At 46.4% G+C, this 22222-nt stretch overlaps 1 protein-coding gene across 1 annotated transcript in view; it reads left to right on the top strand.

The window, feature by feature from the left end:
• Positions 1 to 240: 240 nt before the first annotated feature.
• The window catches only part of serhl (serine hydrolase like), a 46488-nt gene continuing 24506 nt past the window's right edge, over positions 241 to 22222 (top strand). The window contains exons 1-6 of the mRNA XM_078532085.1: positions 241 to 332; positions 1445 to 1594; positions 7817 to 7930; positions 13667 to 13708; positions 14394 to 14413; positions 16353 to 16427. Of these exons, the coding sequence (XP_078388211.1) occupies positions 290 to 332; positions 1445 to 1594; positions 7817 to 7930; positions 13667 to 13708; positions 14394 to 14413; positions 16353 to 16427 (444 nt within the window). The 5' untranslated portion in view covers positions 241 to 289. The remainder of the gene's footprint in view (positions 333 to 1444; positions 1595 to 7816; positions 7931 to 13666; positions 13709 to 14393; positions 14414 to 16352; positions 16428 to 22222) is intronic.

Here is a 22222-nt window from a genome sequence, read left to right as displayed (position 1 = left end):
CTGGCCTCCACAGCCTTCTGTGGCAATGAATTCCCTAGATTCACCACTCTCTGGCTAAAGAAGTTTCTCCTCATCTCAGTTCTAAAAGGTCCTCCCTTTACTCGGAGGCTGTACTGGGCCGCAGGCACGATGGGCCAAATGGCCACCTTCTGTTGATAGACACTGATATTTGAGGTGGAGCTAGATTAAGAAATGTGCTTTAGCCCTTGGGCTCACCGATAATTTGCAGTGTTGTTCTTCCCTTTAAACAGGATTTTATCTGAATCCTTTCCTGCAGCCAGCGGAACAGATGTCTTTCTTTTCAAAATGGATTTCCACAGCAGCCGTAAAAGGTAAGAGTTGATGGGGACACCAACCTGTGGGTGAAACTTGAAAGTGGTCTGTTCCTCCAATTTCAATTAGGGTTATTACCATTGAGAGGGAGATTGGGTACAAAGATGGAAATTCGTTGTGGGGAAAGGAAGAAGGTTGAATGGGAATAAGGATTTTTAACATAAAATTAGTTAATTTTTCATGGTTTATGTTAGGATATTTTTATTACACTGTAAATGACTTTCACCAGTAAATTTTGACTTTCACTTTTGTTTCTGTTGAATTGCGATGCGTTGCTGTTTAATAAAAAAAAAATGATGGAATTTGCATATAAGCCTGTTATAGATTTATCTCTGAGCGAGTGTGATAGAGAATTGTGACATGATGTGTTAACTTGTTACAACGGAAAGGGGAGCACACAGACAGTTTTCGGTACTCTCCTATTCCTTCAGCTTTCCTCTCGCGATCATTGAGAGCACCAGTAACTTGTCCATCTGCCTGTGTCTGTCCCTATAATCAGCTGCTAATGGTTTCATGGCTATCCCAATCCCCCCATGGTGGTGTTCTCCTTGGCACCTTCTTCCTGTGCCTGGCTAAGATTAGAATCTTTGGTGTGGGGGCTGGAGGAAAGATCAGGCTTTCTTCTGGCACTCTGTGCTGTGGCAGTGCCACATTAATGTAAAAATGTTCACTTATTTGGACAGTATTTTTTTAATTCTTTCATGGGATGTGAGCATTGCTGACAAAGCCAGCATTTATTGCCTATCCCTAATTGCCCTTGGACCGAACGGTTGCTAGTCAACCACGTTGCTGTGGTAGTTACAAGGAGGCCAGACTGGGTAAGGCCTGCAGATTTCTTTCCTGAAAGGCCATTAGTGATTCAGATGGGTTTTTACGACCGATTGAAAGTTTTGTGGTCACCATTACTGAGACCAGATTTCAATTCTAGGTTTATTAAATAATGAATTAATCACATTTGCTGCACTGGTGGGATTTGAACCTCTGTTCCTGTACCATTAGCCTCTGGATTACTAGTCCAGTGACCTTGCCACTGCGCCGCCATCTCCCCTTTGCTCTACTGATGCTCACAGGAAAACCTCACAGTCCTCTCCCACTTGTTCTTTCTACACAGGTCTCTGCCAAGAGCTGAGTTTCACAGTCCCGTGGGGCCACATTGCGGCCAAGGCTTGGGGACATCCCAGTGGGCGGCCAGTATTTTGCTTGCATGGCTGGGCAGATAATGCAAACTCCTTTGACCGACTCATCCCATTGCTACCAGAAGGTGAGTATTGGGCTACATTATAATCATGGATTTCGTGACAGGAAGCATCATCTTTTTTTTAAGATAACCAAAAAGGCTAATGAACATTGACTTTTATTTCTAGGGAGTTGGATTGGAAGACCCTGCCTCAGCTCATCTGCTTCTGAAACCCTCGCATTTGCCTTTGTTGCCCCTAGACTTGACTATTCCAATGATCTCCTGGCTGGCTTACCCACCCCCAGCCCCTGTCTTGCACCTCCCCCTGTAAACGTGAGCTCATCCAAAGCTCTACCCGTATCCTAACTCGCACCAAATCATGTTCCCCTGTGCTCACTGAGCTCCATTTGGCTCCTGCTTAAGCAGCGGCTCAGTTTGGAAATTTTCGCCCTCCCTCCACGCCCTCGCCCTCCCTATGTCTGTAACCTCCTCCAATCCTACAACTCCTCAAGATATCTGCACTCCTCCGATTCTGGCCTCTTGCCTATCATCGATTTTAGGTGATCCGTGCCTTCAGCTGCCTGGGTCCTAAGCTCTGGAATTCCCTGCCCAAACCTCTCCACCTCTCTTTCTTCGTTTAAAGATGCTCCTTAAAACGCGCCTCTTTGGCCAAGCTTTTGCTCATCTGTCTTGTGTGGCTCAGTGTCAAATGTTGTTCAAAAATGCTCCTATGAAGTGCCTCGGGACATTTTACTACACTAAAGGCTCAATAAAAATACAAGTTGTTATACGCACCTTAAGTTAAACTCCATTTGGAGTAATTGTTCTCAGTTTTGGGTCCTCCAGCTCAGGAAGGACATCTTGGCCTTGGAGTGGACACATCACATATTTACCAGATTGATGCTGGAGCTCAAAGGGTTAAATTATGTGGACAGGTTGCACAGACTAGGCTTGTATTCCCTAGAGTATAGAAGGTTTAGAGGTGATCTGACAGGTGTTTATTAACATAATTCAATAGAGTAAATAAAGAGAAACTATTTCCTCTTGGGCAGTCCAGAACAAGGGGACATAACCTGCGAAATTAGAGCCAAACCATTCAAAGGTGATGTCAGGAAGAATATCTTCACACAAAGGATAGTAGAAATCTGGAATTCTCTTCCTCACCCCCCCACCCCCTCCCTAAAAGAACTGTGGATCATTTGGAGCTTTCAAGACTGAGATGGATAGATTTAGTTGAATTAGGGTATCAAGAGCTATGGAGCAAAGGCAGGTAAATGGAATCAAAGTGCAGATCAAATATCTAATTGAATGGAAGAACAGGCTCGGTGGGGAGGGGAGGAGGGGAGGGGGGGGAGGAGGGGAGGGAGGGGGGAGGAGGGGAGGGAGGGGGGAGGAGGGGAGGGAGGGGGAGGGGGGGAGGGGGGGAGGAGGGGAGGGGGGGGAGGAGGGGAGGGGGGGGAGGGGGAGGAGGGGAGGGGGGGGAGGGAGGGGAGGGAGGGAGGGGGAGGGGGGGAGGAGGGGAGGGAGGGAGGGGGAGGGGGGGAGGAGGGGAGGGAGGGGGAGGGGGGGAGGAGGGGGGGAGGGAGGGAGGGGGAGGGGGGGAGGAGGGGAGGGAGGGAGGGGGAGGGGGGGAGGAGGGGAGGGAGGGGGAGGGGGGGAGGAGGGGGGGAGGGAGGGAGGGGGAGGGGGGGGAGGGAGGGAGGGGGAGGGGGGGGAGGAGGGGAGGGAGGGAGGGGGAGGGGGGGGAGGAGGGGAGGGAGGGAGGGGGAGGGAGGGAGGGAGGGGGAGGGGGGGAGGAGGGGAGGGAGGGAGGGGGAGGGGGGGAGGAGGGGGGGGAGGAGGGGAGGGAGGGGGAGGGAGGGAGGGGAGGGGGGGAGGGGGAGAGGGTGGGTGGGGAGAGGGAAGGGTGGGGAGAGGGAGGCGGGGAGGAAGTGGGGGAGAGGGAGGTGGGTGGGGGAGAGGGGGCGGCGGAGCGGTGAATGGTCCCCTGTGTGTGTGTGTGTGTGCAGGGAGGTATTGAATTGATGGGGGACGCTTCTTGTTAAGGAGGCCTGAAGGAAGACCATGCTTCACTAGGACTAGAGCTGAAAAACTCAAAAGAATCAACAACTGACACTCCAGTGCAGTACTGAGGGAGTGCTGCACAGTCAGCGTGGTTGACTTTCGGAAGGGACATTAAACTGAGGCCCCGTTTGCCCCCTCAAGTAGATGTAAAAGATCCCCTGATGCTATTTCAAAGAAGAGCAAGACAGTTACCCCTCTCACAAAAATAAAAATAGCTATTATTATTATTTTTGTTTCAGATTTCCAGCATCCGCAGTATTTTGCTTTTATTAAAGTTATCCCTCAGTTCCCTGGCTAATATTTGTCCTTGAATCAACAAAAAGCAGATTATCTGGTCATTATCACATTGCTGTTTGCGGGATCTTGCTGTGCACAGATTGACTGCTGCGTTTCCTACATTACAGCAGTGACTGCTCTTCAAAAATATTTCATTGGCTACAAAACCCTTTGGGATGTCCTGTGGTCATGAAAGATGCCATAAAAAAGCAAATCCTTTTTTTTTTAAGTATTCAGTGTCCTTGAGAATCAGAACTTGGTTCTGCAGTTCTTTTCTCTTAACTCTTATGAGCGGCTGTCATGAGTTACAGGAATGGTTGACCCAGAACTTTTGTTTTAGTGAATCGAACTTTATTATGTTTTATAGGTTTATTTCATTTCACCTCCCTGATGGGCCACATCACTGATGGTGAGAGATTTTACCACAGTGGCAGGTGATGCCTCAAATCACTTGCCGCAACTTACAGTGGATGTTGGTGTATAAGTTGACCTTTGAAGCCTCATAAAATCCCTCCAATCATGGGGGTTGACTTGTATGGTGAATATAAAAGTGAACCGTGAGTGTGGGTGGTCACCATTTTAAAACATATTTTATGGAACCGAGAAAATGCTGCAATCTACGGTACAAAAAAAGAAAGATTTGCATTTCTGTAGCGCCTTTCACAATCTCAGGACTCCCCATCGCAGCCAATGAAGTACTTTTGAAGTTTAGTCACTGTTGTGATGTGGGTAGGAAACGCAGCAGCCAAGTTGCGCACAGCAAGCTCCCATGAGCAACAGTGTGATAATGACCAGATCATTTGTTTCTTAGTGACGTTGGCTGAAGGATAAATATTGTCCCCAGGAAATGATCGCCCTGCTCTTCTTTGAAATGGTGCCATGGGACCTTTTGCATCTGCCTGAAAGGGCTGACAGGAGCTCGGTTTAACATTGCATAGGGAAGACTGCACCTCCGACAATGCAGAGCAGCCTCAGCCTAGGAGTGTAAATTCCATGCCGGAGCGCGTTCGTAGTGTTGGGAAATTCCTGAATTTGGCTCAGCGACCTCCCCCCCCCCGCCTCCCCGATCCCCAGTAAACATCGGTTGGACAAGATGCGTAGCTTCAGCGATGGAAATCCAAGACAAAGCACTGGGGCTCACAGTGCTGTGACACATTAAGATACCAATTCCCACTTGCTAAAATGCTGCATTTTACATACAGAGGCAAAATACTGCAGATGCTGGAAATCTGAAATAAATACAGAAAATGCTAGAAGCAGGAACTGGGAAAATTTAGAGACGTAGCAGGTTTTAAGCAAGCACGGAGGCAGGGAAAGGGACTAGGGGAGGCAGGGAAAGGGACTAGGGGAGGCAGGGAAAGGGACTGGGGGAGGCAGGGAAAGGGACTGGGGGAGGCAGGGAAAGGGACTGGGGGAGGCAGGGAAAGGGACTGGGGGAGGCAGGGAAAGGGCCTAGGGGAGGCAGGGAAAGGGCCTAGGGGAGGCAGGAACAAAAGGGAAGGCCTGTGGCTGGGTGGAAGGTAAGCGAGATTAAATGATGAAAGGGATGATGGGGCAATGCGAAAGGAGATGAATTTGGAGCAAGTAAAGAAATGGGATGGATCGAGAGGAGGTGTAGATGGGAATAACAAAATTGTTGCCAACAGCTGTTGTCTAAATGAATGGGTTTTGCAAGCGCAGGCTGGTTGAGAATGGTCTGCACTCTGCCATGAACAGCTGGAGGAACATATTGTTTGATTCAATCAACCAATCACTGGGACATACAGCCCATGTGTCTGGCATTGCACCAGTATTGAAATTCATACACATTACCTGCCACATGTTCCTCCAGTTCATAATAGGTAGAGAAAAAAACCGACTCAGCACACGCTTGCAAAACCCAAAACAGAGTCTAGTGTCAGATGTGATTCCGCAATTTGGCAGCACCTATTGAACAATCCCGAGTGCGCTAGTAGCTACACTAACAATCAACTCAAGATAATCAGTTGCGCTTGTAATGTGGCTCATTTACACTTTCTAGAAGTGAAATACATTCATATGCAGGGACCCGTTCTCTGCAAGCAAAATGAATATGTCCAAGCCTTGCACTTTGTTTGAATTACCCAGTAGCTTGGGGAACTTATAGTTCCCCGTTGTTTTCTTTATGTTAACGCCTCGGCCAATCAGAGTTGATTTTCCAACCAATCAGCACCCTTTTCTCTCGTCGTATAAATTGTTGTGATCGTGTGAAATTTGGCGTTCTTGTGTTTGTCCTGTCAAACGTTTTGGCGACATATCTCTCTTTTCAGCAATAATAAAGTAAAGATTTGTCTGTAATTTTGCCATGCTGCTGTACACACTGCTGAGAATGATGTCACTTTTGAGCTTTCCTCCTTTGTCTGGTGTATCCCACTATGCCCCGGCTTCTTCCTAGAGACTCTGCTGCTGATGTTCAGCTGCTCTGTTCACTGCCTCAAGCTTACACAAACCACTACAAGTGCTAAAGACTCAGAGAAGCACCTCCTTCTCCCTCTGTACAAAATTCCTACTCTCTCCAAATTCTAAATTTCCCACTCAGTTCATGATGCAATTTCTGTTAAGCTTGCTGCATAAGAATAATTCTCCTCTTCTCCTCTCTGCAGTTTGCCAATCCAGGTCCTCCCAACAGCGGGTACAGTCTCCTCTAATTTACTTTAGCAACAACCTTCATAATTTTGAACACGTCTATTAAATCTCCCTTTAATCTTCCCTTCTCCAAGGAGAACAATCCCAGTTTCTCTAGCCTTTCCGCATAACTGAACTCCCTCATCCTAGATGTCATTCTAGTAAGCCTCTGTCCCCTCTCTGAGACCTTGCCATTCTTCCCATAGAGTGTATGCCCAGAACTGGACATACACAATATTCTGTATACAGAGGCCTAACCAGTGATTTATAAAGGTTTAGCGTAACTTTGTTGCATTTGTACTCTTGAATTATGTAGAACATGCCTGTGTTTATGCTCCATATGCATCTCCTCCACCCCTCTTCATCTCAACCTACCAAGCGTAACCTTCTATTCCTTTCTCCCTCCTATGTTTAACTGGCTTCCCCTTAATTTTGTCTATGCCTCAACTATTCCTTGTGGTAGTGAGCTCCACATTCTCAACACTCTGGGTAAAGCATACCTGAATTGAATATTAGATTTATTAGTGACTAACTTAAATATATGGCCCCTAGTTTTGGTTACCAACACAAGTAGAAACATTTTCTCTACGTCTGCCCTGTGAATCCAATTCATAATCTTAAAGACCTCATCAGATCTCCCACTAAGCCCCTCTTTTCTAGAGTAAAGAGCTCCAGCCTGTTCAACCTTTCCTGCCCGGTGGAGCCGCTTCGTTCACTGGCAGTGGGAGATGGTGGCATAGTGGCAGTGTCATTGGGCCGGAAATCCAGGGGCCCAGACCCAATGCTCTGGGACACATGTTCAAATCCGGCCACGGCAGCTGGTGGAATTTAAATTCAGTTGATAAAACCTGGAGTTAGAGCCAGCCTCAGTAATAGTGACCATGAAACTATCATTGATTGTCGTTTAAAAAAAAAAACCCCATCTGGTTTACTAATGTCCTTTAGGGAAGGAAACCGGCCGACCTTGCCTCAATCTGGGTACGTTTGACCCCAGACCCACAGCAATGTGGTTGCCTCTTAATTGCCCTCTAAAATGGCCTAGCAAGCCACTCGGCTCAAGGGTTAATTAAGGGATGAGCAATAAATGCTGGCCTTGCCAACGATGCCCACACCCTATAAAAATAAGTATCGGCCCTTGTGAATCTATTGCAGTTACACAGCCATGGAAATGAGCTGAGGCCCCTTTGTCAACTGCCAGCTGCAACCCAGTGACCCAGGATTTGACCATCGCTAGGCCCAGTCTGAGAAAGTGAACTTCATTTGATGGAGGAAAATTATTCTCCTGCAGAGACGACGTGTAGTGACTGATCTTTCCTCTTCCAGAGTTTTATTACATGGTGTTGGATTTTCCTGGCCACGGTGTTTCCTCGCACCGGTCCCCGGGTGTACCCTATTACTTCACTGAATACATCTCTGACGTGCGGAGAGTAGCAGATGGTGAGTTTCAGACCCTCGAGTGGGATTTCATGGAGTTGGTGGAAATGGCGAACCTGGTCTTGAGAACGTTGCCCCTTTCGCTCAGCCCCTGCTGGTTCTTCCTGCTTGCAGGCAGCGTGTAGCTGAGGCCGTCAGAACAGAAAATGCTGGAGAAGCTCAGCAGGTCTGGCAGCACCTGAGAGAGGGGGGAAACAGAGTTAACGTTTCGAGCCCAACATGACTCCTCCTCTGAGCTGGAGAGAGGCAGAAATGTGGGTTTTATGCTTTAGAAAAGGTGGGGGGCGAGGCAGGTGGAACAAAGGAGAGAGGTGAGAGGGGCAGGAGAAATTACATGACAAAGATGGCATGAAACACGAGACAAAAGGAGTGGTAAGTGTTAACGGCAGAATAAAGGTCAGCACGGTCTGAAAGCAGAATTTTGCTTAATTTTTCCAGCATTTTCTGTTTTTATTTCGGATTTCCAGCATCTGCAGTGTTTTGCTTTGCAATGTTGCTGAGGCATGCAGATTGGCAGAGCTGACTTAACTAATGGGAACGGGAGAAGCAGCCAAACTTTGATCACTAGAAAGTGGACGTTGGTGGACATTGGCCTGTGTTGGCTAGAATGACTGTTATGGTCAAGGTTCACACATGAAGCATGCCCAATTTAATGAGGTACCAGAGGATGACTATCCCAGCATGCATTACAGTAGTGTTGCGGTTATGCCACTGGTCTAGCCATCCAGAGGCCTGGACCAAATGGACTTGCATTTATATAGCACCTTTCACAAATGCATGATGTCCCAAAGTGCTGTGCAGCCACCGAAGTACCTCTGACATGCAGTCATGGTTGTAATGCAAGAAATGAGGCATCAAATCTCTAGAGAGCAATATACCACAAATGTAACAAGGTAATGACCAGATAATATTTTCTTCAGTGATTTTGGCTGAAGGGTAACTTGGCAAGGACACCAAGGCGAACTCGCCTACACTTCTTTGAATAGTGAGATGGGACCTTTGGCGTCTACCTGAACAGGAGTCTGCACTGGCTCTCTAAAAGAACATTCTACTTAGTTCTACTCCCGTGCCTTATCCCTATAACCATGCACGTTCATTCTTTTCAGATAGCAATCTAATTTCCTTTTGAATACCTCGATCGAACCTGCCTCCACCAACCTTTCAGGAAGTTCATTCCGGTCACCAGTGACCCTCTGGGTGAAAAAATTTTTCCTCACATCACTTCTACTCCTCTTGCAAATTATTTTGAATCGGTGCCCTCTAGTTTTTGATGCTCTCTTGAGTGAGAACAGTTTCTCACCACTTCCACTGTCCATACCCCTCAGGATCTTGAATGCCTCTATCAAGTCTCCTCTCGGCCGCCTTTTCTCCAAGGAAAACAGTTCCACCCTCTCCAATCTATCGGCATAGCTACAGTTCTTTATCCCTGGAATCATTCTTGTGAATCTCCCCTGTACTCTCTTTAATGCCTTTACATCCTTTCTCAGGCATGGTGCCCAGAACTGGATGCAGTACTCCAGATGAGGCCTAACTAGTGTCTTATACAAGTTCAACATAACCTCCTTACTCTTGTACTCAGCGCTCCTATTAATAAAGCCTAAGATACTATATGCTTTATTAACTGCTCTCTCAACATGCTCTGCCATCTTCAGTGACTTATGTACATATACACCAAGGCCCCTCTGTTCCTGCACCTCCTTTAGAGTTGCTCCCTTTATTTTATACTGTCTCACCATATCCTTCATGCTGAAATGCATCGCCTCTCACTTCTCTGCATTATACTTCATCTGCCACTTGTCTGCCCATTCCACCAACATGTCTTATGGCCTTTTAAAGTTCAAGACTATCTTCATCACAGTTGACACCATTTCCAATCTTCGTATCATCTGCAAATCATACCCTGAACACAACAGTCTAGGTCATTAATATATATATATCAAGAAGAGCAAGGGTCCCAAAACTGACCCCTAAGGAGCCCCACTACAAACCTACATCCAATCTGAAAGACAACCATTTATCACTACTGTTTCCTGTCACTCAGCCAATATCTAAATGCCTACTTTCCCTTTTATTCCATGAGCTAGAATTTTGCTCACAAGTCTGTTGTGTGGCGCTGTATCAAATGCCTTTTGAAAATCCATTTACACCACATCAACAGCGTTGCCCTTATCAACCTTCTCTGTTGGCTCCTCAAAAAAGCTCCAGCAAGTTAATTAAACTTGATTTTCTCTTAATGAATCCATGCTGGCTTTCCTTAATTATCCTGCACTTGTCTAAGTGACTATTGGTTTTGTCCCGAACTATAGTTTCCAGAAGTTTCCCCACCGCTGAAGTCAAACTGACTGGTCTGTAGTTGCCATCTTTATCCTTGCACCCCTTTTTGAACAAGGGTGTGATGTTGCAATTCTTCAGTCCTCTGGCACCACCCTTGTCTAAGGAAGACTGGTGCCTCTGTAATTTCCACACTCTCTTCCCTCAGTACCCTTGGATGCATCTCATCCAGTCCTCGTATCTTATCTAAATTAAGTAAAGTTAGCCTTTCTAACACCACCTCCTTCTCGATTGTAAATTCCTCTAGTGTGCCATTTGCCTCCCCTCTCACCTTGGTCTGGGTAGCAGCATCTTCCTTTGTAAAGGCAGATGCAAAGTACTCGTTTAATACCTCTGTTATTTCTCCAGCCTCCACGTGCAGAAGTCGCCTTTCTATCCCTAATTGGCCCAACTCTTTCTTTTACCACCCTTTTATTATTTACATGCTTATAGAAGACCTTTGGATTCCCTTTTATATTCGCTGTCAGTCTCTTTTCATGCTCCCTCCTTGCTTTTCTTGTTAGTTTTTTCACTTCCCCTCTATATTCAGCCTGATTCTCCATTGTATTTTCTACCTGATATCTGTCATATGCACACTTCTTCCTTTTCATCTTCACCTCTATCTCTCTCATCATCCACTCTGGTTTTATTTGTCCTACCTTTCCCCTTCAAGGGAATATACGTTGCCATTGCCTGCAATACTTTTTCTTTGAAGGTGGTCCATTGTTCAGCCACTGTCTTTTCCGACAACATTTCATTCCAACTCACTCGACTCAGATGCATTCTCATCCCATTGAAGTTGGATTTCCCTCAGTTGACTATCCCTGCTCTGGATTGCTCCTTGTCCTTCTCCATGTTGATACAATGGTGACGGTCCCCTAAATGCTGTCCCACTGATATTTGATCCACTTGGGCCAACTCATTCCCCAGAACCAGGTCCAACAGTGCCTGACCTGTTGTTCAAGACTATGCTGCAGAAAATTGTATTGAACACATTCCAGGAATTCTCACCCCTCTTGTCCCTTTGCACTATTCCTATCCCAGTCTATATTTGGTTAATTGAAGTCCCCCATTATAATTACTCTATAATTCTTGAACCGCTCTGTAATTTCTTTGCAAATTTGTTTCTCTACATCCCTTCCATACACTACACTGATCAATGTTATTGCACCTTTAACTTTCCTTGCCTCTAGCCAGAGAGATTCCATTCTTGACCCCCCCGGAACATCCTCCCTCTCCAGTAATGTAATGCCATCTTTAGTCAATACTACCACTTTCTCCACCTGCCCCTAACTTTTCTTCTTTTCCTGTCTTTACTAAACACCTTGTACTCAGGAATATTTCTGCCCTTCTTCGAGCCAGGCCTTTCTTATAGCAATAATATCATAGTTCCATTTGTCAACCTGTGCCTGTAGTTCACCAATCTTATTAACCACACTCTGTGCATTGACATACATGCACATTAACCCTGATTTAGGCTTTCTTTTTACTTTTCCTTTACTCTGACCCCACCTAATGACTTACTATTGCCTACTCTAATTCTACTAAACTCTCCAAGTATTCTATTTACCTTGACAATCTACCTTTGATATATCCCCCTTATTAGTTAGTACTACTTCCCATTGCCAGTTTTCCACTCTGCACTCTGAATTTCTCCACCAGTTCCCACCCCTCCCCTGCCAATCTAGTTTAAATCCCCCCCCCAACAGCACGAGTAAACCTCCCCACAAAGGACATCGGCCCCAGTCCTGTTAAGGTGTAACCTGTCCTCCTGGTACAGGCTCCACCTGTCCCAGAACCGGTCCCAATGCATCAGAAATCTAAAGCCCTCCCTCCTACACTGTTTCTCTGGTCACATATTGAACTGCTCAATCTTGCTATTCTTATGCTCACTAGCACGTGGCACTGGGAGTAATCCAGATATTACGGCTCTTGAGGTCCTGCTTTTTAATACCCTTCCTGAATCCCTAAAATCTGATTTCGGGATCTCATCCCTTTTCCTACCTATGTCGTTGGTCCCGATGTGGGCCACGAGCTCTGGCTGTTCACCCTCCCCCAAAAAAATGTCCTGCAGCTGCTCTGTGACACCCTTGACCCTGGCACCAGTGAGGCAGCATAACCTCCTAGAGTCATGTCTATGACTTCAGAAATGCCTGCCTCCTCTAACCATGGAATCCCCTACCTCTATAGCACTTCCATCCTTCCTTCCTCCCGCAGCTGAGCCACCCGCGGTGCCACAAACTTGCAGCCCTCTGAGGAACCATCTCGCACACCAGTATCCAAAATGGAAAAATGGTTAGAGAGCGAGATAGCCTCAGGAATCCTGAGGCTATCTGCCTGTTTGTCTTTGATACTCTGGTGGTCACCCATTCCCTCTCTGCCTGTGCACTACTTAGCTCCTGTGTGCCGCCGCCTCTAAACGTGCTATCCACGTAATCCTCAGCTTTGCAGATGCACCACAGTGACTCCAGCTGCCGCTCAAGTTCCGCAACCTGCAGCTCAAGTTTCTGCAGCTGGTGACACTTCCTGCAGATGTAGCCATCGAGGGCGCTTTGTGACTGCATGACTTCCCACAATTTAAAAAAAAATTTGTTCTTGGGATGTGGGTGTTACTGGCTAGGCCGGCATTTATTGCCCATCCCTAATTTTCCTTGTTCAGAGGGGATTTAAGAGTCCGCCACATTGCTGTGGGACTGGAGTCACATGCAGACCGGACCAGGTAAGGTTGGCAGATTCCCTTCCCTAAAGGACATTAGTGAACCAGATGGAATTTTATGACAGTCGGCAATGGCTTCATGGTCATCATCAGACTTTTAATTCCAGATTTTTATTGAATTCACATTTCACCATCTGCTGTGGTGGGATTCGAACCTGGGTCCTCGGAGCATTACCCTGGGTCTCTGGAGTACTAGTCCAGTGACAATACCACTATGCCACCACCTTCCCACACCCCACAGGATGCACATTGCACATGGCTGAGCTGTACTGACATACCATGCAGTAATAAACGCTTTATATCAAGTTTAAGGAATGATATAATAACTCAGCTGATATTCACCGATTGTCCCCTTGATGCACAGTCCAGAAAGGCCTATATTTACTAACCAGTCAACTTGAGGGACTCCTGTGACATCACTTTTAGATTTTATCTGTAAACTTCCTTACAATCTTAATGTCCACTGCTGGTTGTATGTGGGTGTGGAGGGAGGGTGAGGAGAGCATAAACTCTGTGATGCCCCCATAGTCTAACAATCTGCAGCACTGAACACCGAGGCTCCCACAAAGGTGATTGGAGAAAATGCTAAGCTAAAATCCATGGAACTTGCCCCTGGTGAGGAGTCGACATCTGCAGGAGACGAGGTTTGGAAATTTGATGAGAAGTTAATGCTTCAGACATGTTTCTGATCATATTTCATTTTACTATTGCAGCCTTAAACTGGAATAGATTCAGCATTTTAAGCCACAGCATGGGTAAGTGAGCATCCTAATTAATCAAAGAAAATGACATTGTATGTGCGGTGACACACAGTAAAGTGCAAACCAAGTGTAGTCTTCAGGTGAAGTGGGGTTAGGGACCAAGTGATCCATCAGCGTAACATGAATGTCAGTGAGTTAGAAGATTGCAGGTTTAAGCCCTACTCCAGAGACTTGAGCGCACAATTCATGCTGACATTCCCAGTGCAGAACTGAGGGAGTGCCGCAGTGTCAGAGGTGCTGTCTTTCAGACGAGACATTTAACTGACATTAAACAAAATTCAAATTTGAATTTAAACCAAGCTGGGCAGTTAACTGTTCCATGCTGCATTCTCTGTGGCCATTAACCTTAACCAATCAGAGTCCACTTGCCAACCAATCAGCGCACTCGCCTCATGCAGTACAAATTGTTGTTCCCCATTGCTGTTGGTAATTTCTTGCGAGCTACCCTGGTGAGTGCAAGACGAAAAACTTTGACAGCATGTCTCTTTTTTTCAGCAATACTTAAGATCTGTACTAGCAAACGACTATTTGATATACTGATAGTACTAGATGAACAGGTGGGAGGAGATTCTTGTGCAATATAAATGCTGGCATGAACCATTGGGGCCAAATGTTTCTGTGCTGTAAACTTTAGGCAATTTTATTTCAGACATTAATCTTTCCCATGGTTCTTTTTCAGGGGGGCATGTTGGAGGCCTGGTGAGTGCTGAGACTTTAACCGTTTTAAGATGAGCTGCAGATTCCAAAGCCCTTGTTTAATTTTGCAATTGTCATTTGCATTGACATGCTTGACTTCCATGTAGTACTTGTGCTGCAATAACCATCAGGTGTTGTAGAAGTAAGTCAGCTTCGTTTAGAGGCTGGGGCTGTGGATGACCCAGGGAGCTATGAGGAAGGAACAGCAGCACCGTTGATGTGTCACGCTGGGTTGGTGGGTTTGGCTTTGCTCTCTCAATATTTACTCCAGGTGCTTAAGTGTGTGATTCAAATGAAGGCCGCATGTTGACGAACTGCCCATCTGGCCGGGGGGAACAGATCTGGAAGAATGAATGGCTCCATTTAATAATGTACAGAACAATCTGCTCGAGGCAAAGTAGTTGATGAAATGAGGGTTGTGGCAAGGGCGGCCGACAGAACCCGGATACTAAGGGGCAGAGTCCATTGAGCAGGCACTTCAGCATGGGACCCCAACAGCAGATGTGCTAGAGGCTATCTTAGTTTTTAGATAAAACGGGAGAGACACACCCAGCCTTGGGAAAAACCTTTTAAATATGTTTGGGCAAGAAGCTTGTCAGATTGTTTTGGTGCTCTGATGAGTTCTCTAAAAACACAGCACCTGGGAGATGGAAGTGCAGCAACAGCATCTGCTGGTGGGAATTTTCTCATTTCAGAATGCCGGACAATGTGAATACTAGGCTTTTCGATAACTTAAGTCATAGAATAATACAGGAGGAGGCCATTTGGTCCATTGTGTCCGTGCTGGCTCTTTGGCACAGCTAACTAATTAGTCCCATTCCCTTGCTCTTTCCCCATGGCTCTGCAAATCTTTTCCTTTCCAGGATTTATCCAATTCTCTTTTGAAAATTACTGTTGAATCTGCTTCTGCCACCCTTTCAGGCAGGACGTTCCAGATCGAAACAACGATGTTCCCATGGGAACACCACCACTTGTAAGTTCCCCCTCCAAACCACACACCATCCTGACTTGGAACTATATCACCATTCCTCCCCTGTTGCTGGGTCAAAATCCTGGAACTCCCTTCCTAGTCGCACCATGTGGCCTGCAGAGGTTCAAGAAGGTGGCTCACCACCACCTTCTCAAGGACACTTCAGGGTGGGCAATAAATACTGGCCTAGCCAGTGATACCCAAATCCTCTGAACGAATAAATAATTTCTTTTAAATTGCGATGTCGCCTCTGGTTCTTTTGCTAGTCCCCTTGAATCTGTAATAAAAACGGAAGTGCGGAAAAATCTCAGCAGTCCTGGCAGCATCTGTGGACGGAGAATAGGAATTAAAGTTTCGAGTCTAATGTGACACTTCAGAACTGAAGAGTGTTAGGAATGTGATGGGTTTTATGCTGTTGAAAAATGGGGGAGGGGCAGGTGGAGCAAAAGAGGTCAGGGATTTTTTTTAGATACTTTATGAATAAAGTATATTTTTGCAAAAAAAGATGGGGTCAGGGATAGGCTAGAGAGCAGGGAGATACAATGACAAAATTGTCATGGAACCAAAGGCAAAGGGAGTGGTAAAGATGCAAAGCTTGGTCAGAATAGGTGATAATCTGCGTTCTCTAATTGCCGACCCTTCTGCCGCTGGAAACTGCTTCTCCTTGTTTACTCTATCTAAATGGTTTATGATTTTAGACCTCTTATCAAATCTCCTCTTTAACCTTTGCTACTGTAAGGAGAAAAATTCCAGCCTCTTCACGTAACTGAGGACTTTGGCAGAAAACCATTAGTCTGAGATTGTGACACAGCAACAACTGTAACGTGACAGGAAACAAGAGTTATAATATATTAATAATGATGCCTAATATATATTCATTTGAGTAAATGTAACTGTGTCCATGTGCATAGTGCATTAGTGAGTTATAACTGAGTCTTTTTTTTTCTTTCTGATTTGTTCTTGCTTTTGTAGTTCTGTTCAATTTTCCCAGAGATGGTGGATAAGCTGATTATACTGGATGGATATGGGTTTTATCCATTCGCTGGTGTAAGTTTTATTGTTTTTTAATATGAATATGCATGCAGGGTGAAAGCAAGCTGGCAGTATGTTACACACAAACTAACAGGTAGCTGAGAGTCCTGCACACAGCAGCCTCCAGATCTGACACTTTGGCTGTATCCAGTCTGGTGGTCCGGGTTATCTGGACAATGGAGCTCTACTTATTGATTTCCCTTCCCCAGCAGAAACAGCCGATCTTCCAGCAATGGGAGAGACGGTGACTCAGTGGAATGTCGCTGGACTAGTAATCCAGAGACCCAGGCCAATCCTCTAGGGGCACAGGTTCAAATCCCGCTACAGCAACTATCATCAATTGTCATGAAAAGGTTCACTACTGTCCTTTTAAAGAAGGGAATCTACCGTCCTTACCTGGTCTGGCCTACCTGTGACTCCAGATCCATAGTAATGTGGTTGACTCTTAACTGCTCTCTGAAATGCCTAGGAAGCCACTCAGTTCAAAGGCAATTAGGGATGGGCAATAAATGCTGGGCTTACCAGTGACGCCCATGTCACATGAAAAAAAAATTATAAAGGGGAGTTTGAAAAAAAAAAATCAGACAGTGCTGTCAGGGATCTCAGTAGGAGGGTTGAACTACTGTTGCCACTCCCCGCTGCACTGTTTTAGTCCACACTGTGGCTCTGTGCTGCAACTGAGAGTGGGAAGTTGGATAGTTCATCTTAGAGCAATAGACAAGACTCGTATCTCAAAGCCTGAGCCTGGGGATGCCTCCCTTCGTAGACTGCACCGGACTTTCAGATCTCACCCTCAGCAAGCGGCAGCGTCTCTGACATCCATTCCCACCATGTCCTGCACCCAGTGTCCACCGATACTGCTTCCACCACCCTTCCCAGCAGTGCATTCCAGATCCTGACATTGGGACTGAGCCGGGAGGATGGGTTAGAGGCAGCAACACTGGGACTCAGCTGAGTTTTAAAGCAGGTATTTTTCACAGCCTTCACTGTCCAGAAGCAGAGTATGGAGAGTAGGTGAATCTGGAGGCCACAAAAGGCTTTTGTAAAAGTTTCAACACTCAAGAGGCCAAGGAAGGAAGGCTGTGTTAGAGTGATGGAAGTAAATTGTCTTGCAGATGAATGGGAAATGGGGTTTAAAGCTCAGCTCAGGGTCAAGCAGAGTGTCAAAGTTGTGAATATTTTGCTTCAACCTCAAATAGGGTACTGTAGTGTGGTGGTTATGATACTGGACTAGGAATCCAGAAGCTTGGACTAATGCTTTGGAGTCATAAGTTCAAATCCTACCACAACCAGTGCAGCTGAGAGTGGCAACTGCAGTTCAACCCTCCTAATGAGAAACCTGACAGCACTGTCTGATTTTTTTTAAACCCCCCCGCCCCCCCACCAATATTAGTTTTTTTTTCATGTGACGTGGGCATCACAGGTAAACTGGTAAATGGTAGCCAGCAAGAAAGAGTGACTCCGTCAAACATCAGATGAGAGGCACCCTCTACATGGTCATACACCTACACCCAGCCGCCTAAAGTCAAGGAAGAGTTTCATGAACAATGTTGTTCCGTTACAATCAACCCCATCTGAAGCCCGCATCGCCTTGTGGAAAGACCGGCTCGCCAGTCTCAAACAACCCCCAGCGATGGAAATTCTACCGGATGAAAGCCTTTACCCAGGAGCTAATTGCAACTGGGCAACCTGGAAGTGCCTTAACAGACTTAGGACTGGTGTAGGTCGTTCAAAGGTGTCACCAAGCAAATGGGGATATACAACCTGCCCGACAACTTGTGAATGTGGAACTGAGCCACAGACTATGCAACATCTCCTGCAATGTCTATCGCTAGAGGAACCCTGCATTGTTGCAGATCTTGCCGAATTCAACAACAAGGTGCAAAAATGTGTCCAGTTCTGGCTGGGCCATGTATAGACCGTCCATGGACACGATAAGAAGACTGGTAAACTCAATATTAATTTGGAACACACAGTCAGTAATAGTTACCACGGAACTACCAGATTGTGGTAAAAACCCACCTGGTTCACTAAGGCTCTTTAGACTCTCGCCTGGTCTGGCCTCACTTGAGTCAAATCTACAGTGATGTGATTTGCTCTTAACTTCCCTCTGAAATGGCTTATCAAGCTCCTCAGTTGTTAAGAAGGCCTACCTCAAGAGCAGTTAGGGATTGGTTAAAAATACATGTCCGTATTCCAAAAATAGGAACTTTTTTTATTCCAGTCCATGTGGTGTAGGTATACCTACAGTGCTGTTAGGGAGGGAGTTCCAGGATTTTGACCCAGCGATAGTGGAACGGCAATATATTTCCAAGTCAGGATGGTGAGTGGCTTAGAGGGGAACTTCCAGGTGGTGGTGTTCCCAAGTGTCTGCTGTCCTTGTTCTAGAAGGTAGTGGTCATAGGTTTGGAAGGTGCTGTCCAAGGAGCCTTGGTGAGTTCCTTGCAATGCATCTTGTAGATGGTACACACTGCTGTCATTGTGTGTCGGTGGTGATGGAGGGAGTGAATGTTTGTGGATGGTTGCCAACCAAGTGGGCTGCTTTGGCCTGGATGGTGTCAAGCTTCTTGAGTGTTGGAGCTGCACTCATCCAGGCAAGTGGGGAGTATTCGATTATGCTCCTAACTTGTGCCTTGTAGATGGTGGACAAGCTTTGGGGAGTCTGGAGGTCAGTTACTCGCTACAGGATTCCTAGCCTCCGATCTGTTCTTGTAACCACAGTATTTATGTGGCGAGTCTAGTTCAGTTTCTGGTCAATGGGAGCCCCAGGGTGTTGATAGAGGGAGATTCAGTGATAGTAATGCCATTGAATGCCAAGGGACGATGGTTAGATTCTCTTATTGGAGATGGTTATTGCCTGGCATTTGTGTGGCGTGAATGTTACTTGTCAGCCTAAGCCTGGATATTGTCCAGGTCTTGCTGCATTTGGACATGGACTGCTTCAGTATCTGAATGGTGCTGAACATTGTGCAATCATCAGCGAGCATCCCCACTTCTGATGTTATGATGGAAGGAAGATCATTGATGAAGCAGCTGAAGATGGTTGGGCCTAGGACACTACCTTGAGGAACTCCTGCAGTGATGTTCTGGGACTGAGTTGATTGATCTCCAACAACCACAACCATCTTCCTTCGTGCTAGGTATGACTCCAACCAGTGGAGAGATTTCCCCTGATTCCCATTGACTCTAGTTTTGCCAGAGCTCCTTTATGCCACACTTGGTCAAATGCTGCCTTGATGTCAAGTGCAGTCACTATCACCTCACCTCGAGAGTTCAGCTCTTTTGTCCATGTTTGAACCAAAGCTGTAATGAGGTCAGGAGCTGAGTGGCCCAGGCGGAATCCAAACTGAGCGTCGGTGAGCAGGTTATTGCTAAGCAAGGGCCGCTTGATAGCACTGTTGATGACCCCTTCCATCACTTTTTTGATGATCGAGAGTAGACTGATGGGGCAGTAATTGGCCTGCTTTGATTTGTCCTACTTTTTTGTGTACAGGACATACCTGGACAACTTTTCACATAGTCGGGTAGATGCCAGTGTTGTAGCTGTACTGGAACGTTTTGGCCTAGGGGCTTGGCAAGTTCTGGAGCACAAGTCTTCATTACTATTGCTGGAATATGGTCAGGGCCCATAGCCGTTGCACTATCCAGTGCCTTCAGCCGTTTCTTGATATCACGTGGAGTGAATCAAATTGGCTGAAGGCTGGCACCTGTGATGCTGGGGACTTCCACAGGAGGCCGAGATAGATCATCCACTCGGCTTCTGGCTGAAGATTGTTGCGAGTGCTTCAGCCTTTTGCACTGATGTGCTGGGCTCCCCCATCATTGAAGATGGGGATATTTGTGGAGCTTCCTCCTCCAGTGAGCTGTTTAATTGTCCACCACCATTCATGACCAGATGTGACAGGACTGTAGAGGTTGGATCTGATCTGTTGGTTGTGGAATTGCTTAGCTTTGTCCGTCGCTTGCTCTTTGGCACATAGTAGTCCTGTGTTGTACCTTCACCAGATTGACATCTCATTTTTAGGCATGCTTGTTGCTGCTATTGGCATGACCTCCTGCACTCCTCATTGAACCAGAGTTGATCTCTTTGCTTGGTGGTAATGATAGAGTGGAGGATATGCAAAGCCATGAGGTTACGGATTGTTGGTGAGTACAACTCTGCTGCTGCTGAAGGCCCACAGTGCCTTATGGTTGCCCAGTCTCAAGTTGCAAACCTGTTCGAAATCTATCCTATTTAGCACGGTGGTAGTGTGTCACGAAATGATGGAGGGTGTCCTCAATGTGAAGTTGGGACTTTGTCTCCACAAGGACTGTACGGTGGTCACTCCTACTGATGCTGTCATGGACAGATGCATCTGCAGCAGGCAGGTTGGTGAGGATGAGGTCAAGTATGTTTTTCTCTCTTGTTGGTTCCCTCACCACCTGCCACAGACCCAGTCTAGCAGCTATGTCCTTTAGGACTTGGCCAGCTCAGTATGCAGTGGTGCTACTGAGCCACTCTTGGTGATAGACATTGAAGCCTGCAACCAGGGTACATTCTGCGCCCTTGCCACCCTCAGCGCTTCCTCCAAGTGGTATCCAACATGGAGGAGCACTGATTCATCAGCTGAGTGGGGGGTGGTACGTGGTAGTCAGCAGGAGGTTTCCTTTCCCATGTTTGACCTGGTGCCATGAGACTTCATGGGGTCCGGAATCGATGTTGCGGATTCCCAGAGCAACTTCCTCCTGACTGTATACCACTGTGCCACCACCTCTGCTGGGCCTGTCCTGCCAGTGGGACAGGACATAGCGATGGTGGTGTCTGGGACATTATCTGTAAGGCATGATTCCATGAGTATGACTGTGTCAGGCTGTTGCTTGACCAGTCTATGAGACAGCTCTCTCAATTTTGGCACTAGCTCCCAGTTGTTAGTAAGGAGGACTTTGCAGGGTCCACAGGGCTGAGTTTGCTGTTGTCGTTTCCAGTGCCTAGTTCGATGCCGGGTGGTTCGTTTCGTGCCTTTTCGACTTTTTAGCGTCTGTTGATGACAGCATTGGTGGGAGTGACCACCGCACAGTCCTTGTGGAGACAACTGAGAGGCTTGCTAGGCCATTTCAGAGGGCGTTTAAGAGTCAGCCACATTGCTGTGGGTCTGGAGTCACATGTAGGCCAGACCAGATAAGGATGGCAGATTTCCTTCCCTAAAGGACATTAGTGAACCAGATGGGGTTTTATGACAATCGACAATGGTTTCATGGTCATCATTAGACTTTTTAATTCCAGATTTTTTTTACTTCAGATTTCACCATCTAATGTGGTGGGATTCAAACCTGGGTCCCAAGAGCATTACCTGGGCCTCTGGGTTACTAGTCCAGTGACAATACCACTAAGCCACCCCTAACTGAAGTAGCCCATTTAGCCCCTTGTGCCTGTTCTTCCATTCTGATCTGCGATCTAATTCCTACACCTTTACCTCATATCCCTCAATGCTTTTGGCAAGCAAAAACCTATCAACCTCCATTTTAAAATTAACAATTGATTTATCATCAGTTGCCCTTTGCAGAAGAGAGATCCATCCCTCAACCATCCTTTGTCTGAAGTGTTTCCCAATGAATCTTTTAAAAAAAAAGGGAGCCCAGGTGAGGAATGGAGTCAGTGGGACTTTCATTAGGACAGAGGAGGTTTATTGGATAGAAGTATTTAAAATTAGGAAGAGATGGAACAGTGTGGATTGAAACAGTGTTTCCAGTGTCTCAAGAACAAGGGACATTAATTTAAAAGATTTTGATTAGAGAACAGGAGAAACCTTTACATAAAAGAGGGTTGTGAC

Source organism: Cetorhinus maximus, chromosome 29, assembly GCF_964194155.1.
Source record: "Cetorhinus maximus chromosome 29, sCetMax3.hap1.1, whole genome shotgun sequence".
NCBI lineage: Eukaryota > Metazoa > Chordata > Chondrichthyes > Lamniformes > Cetorhinidae > Cetorhinus > Cetorhinus maximus.
This window is presented reverse-complemented; position numbering and strand designations above follow the sequence as displayed.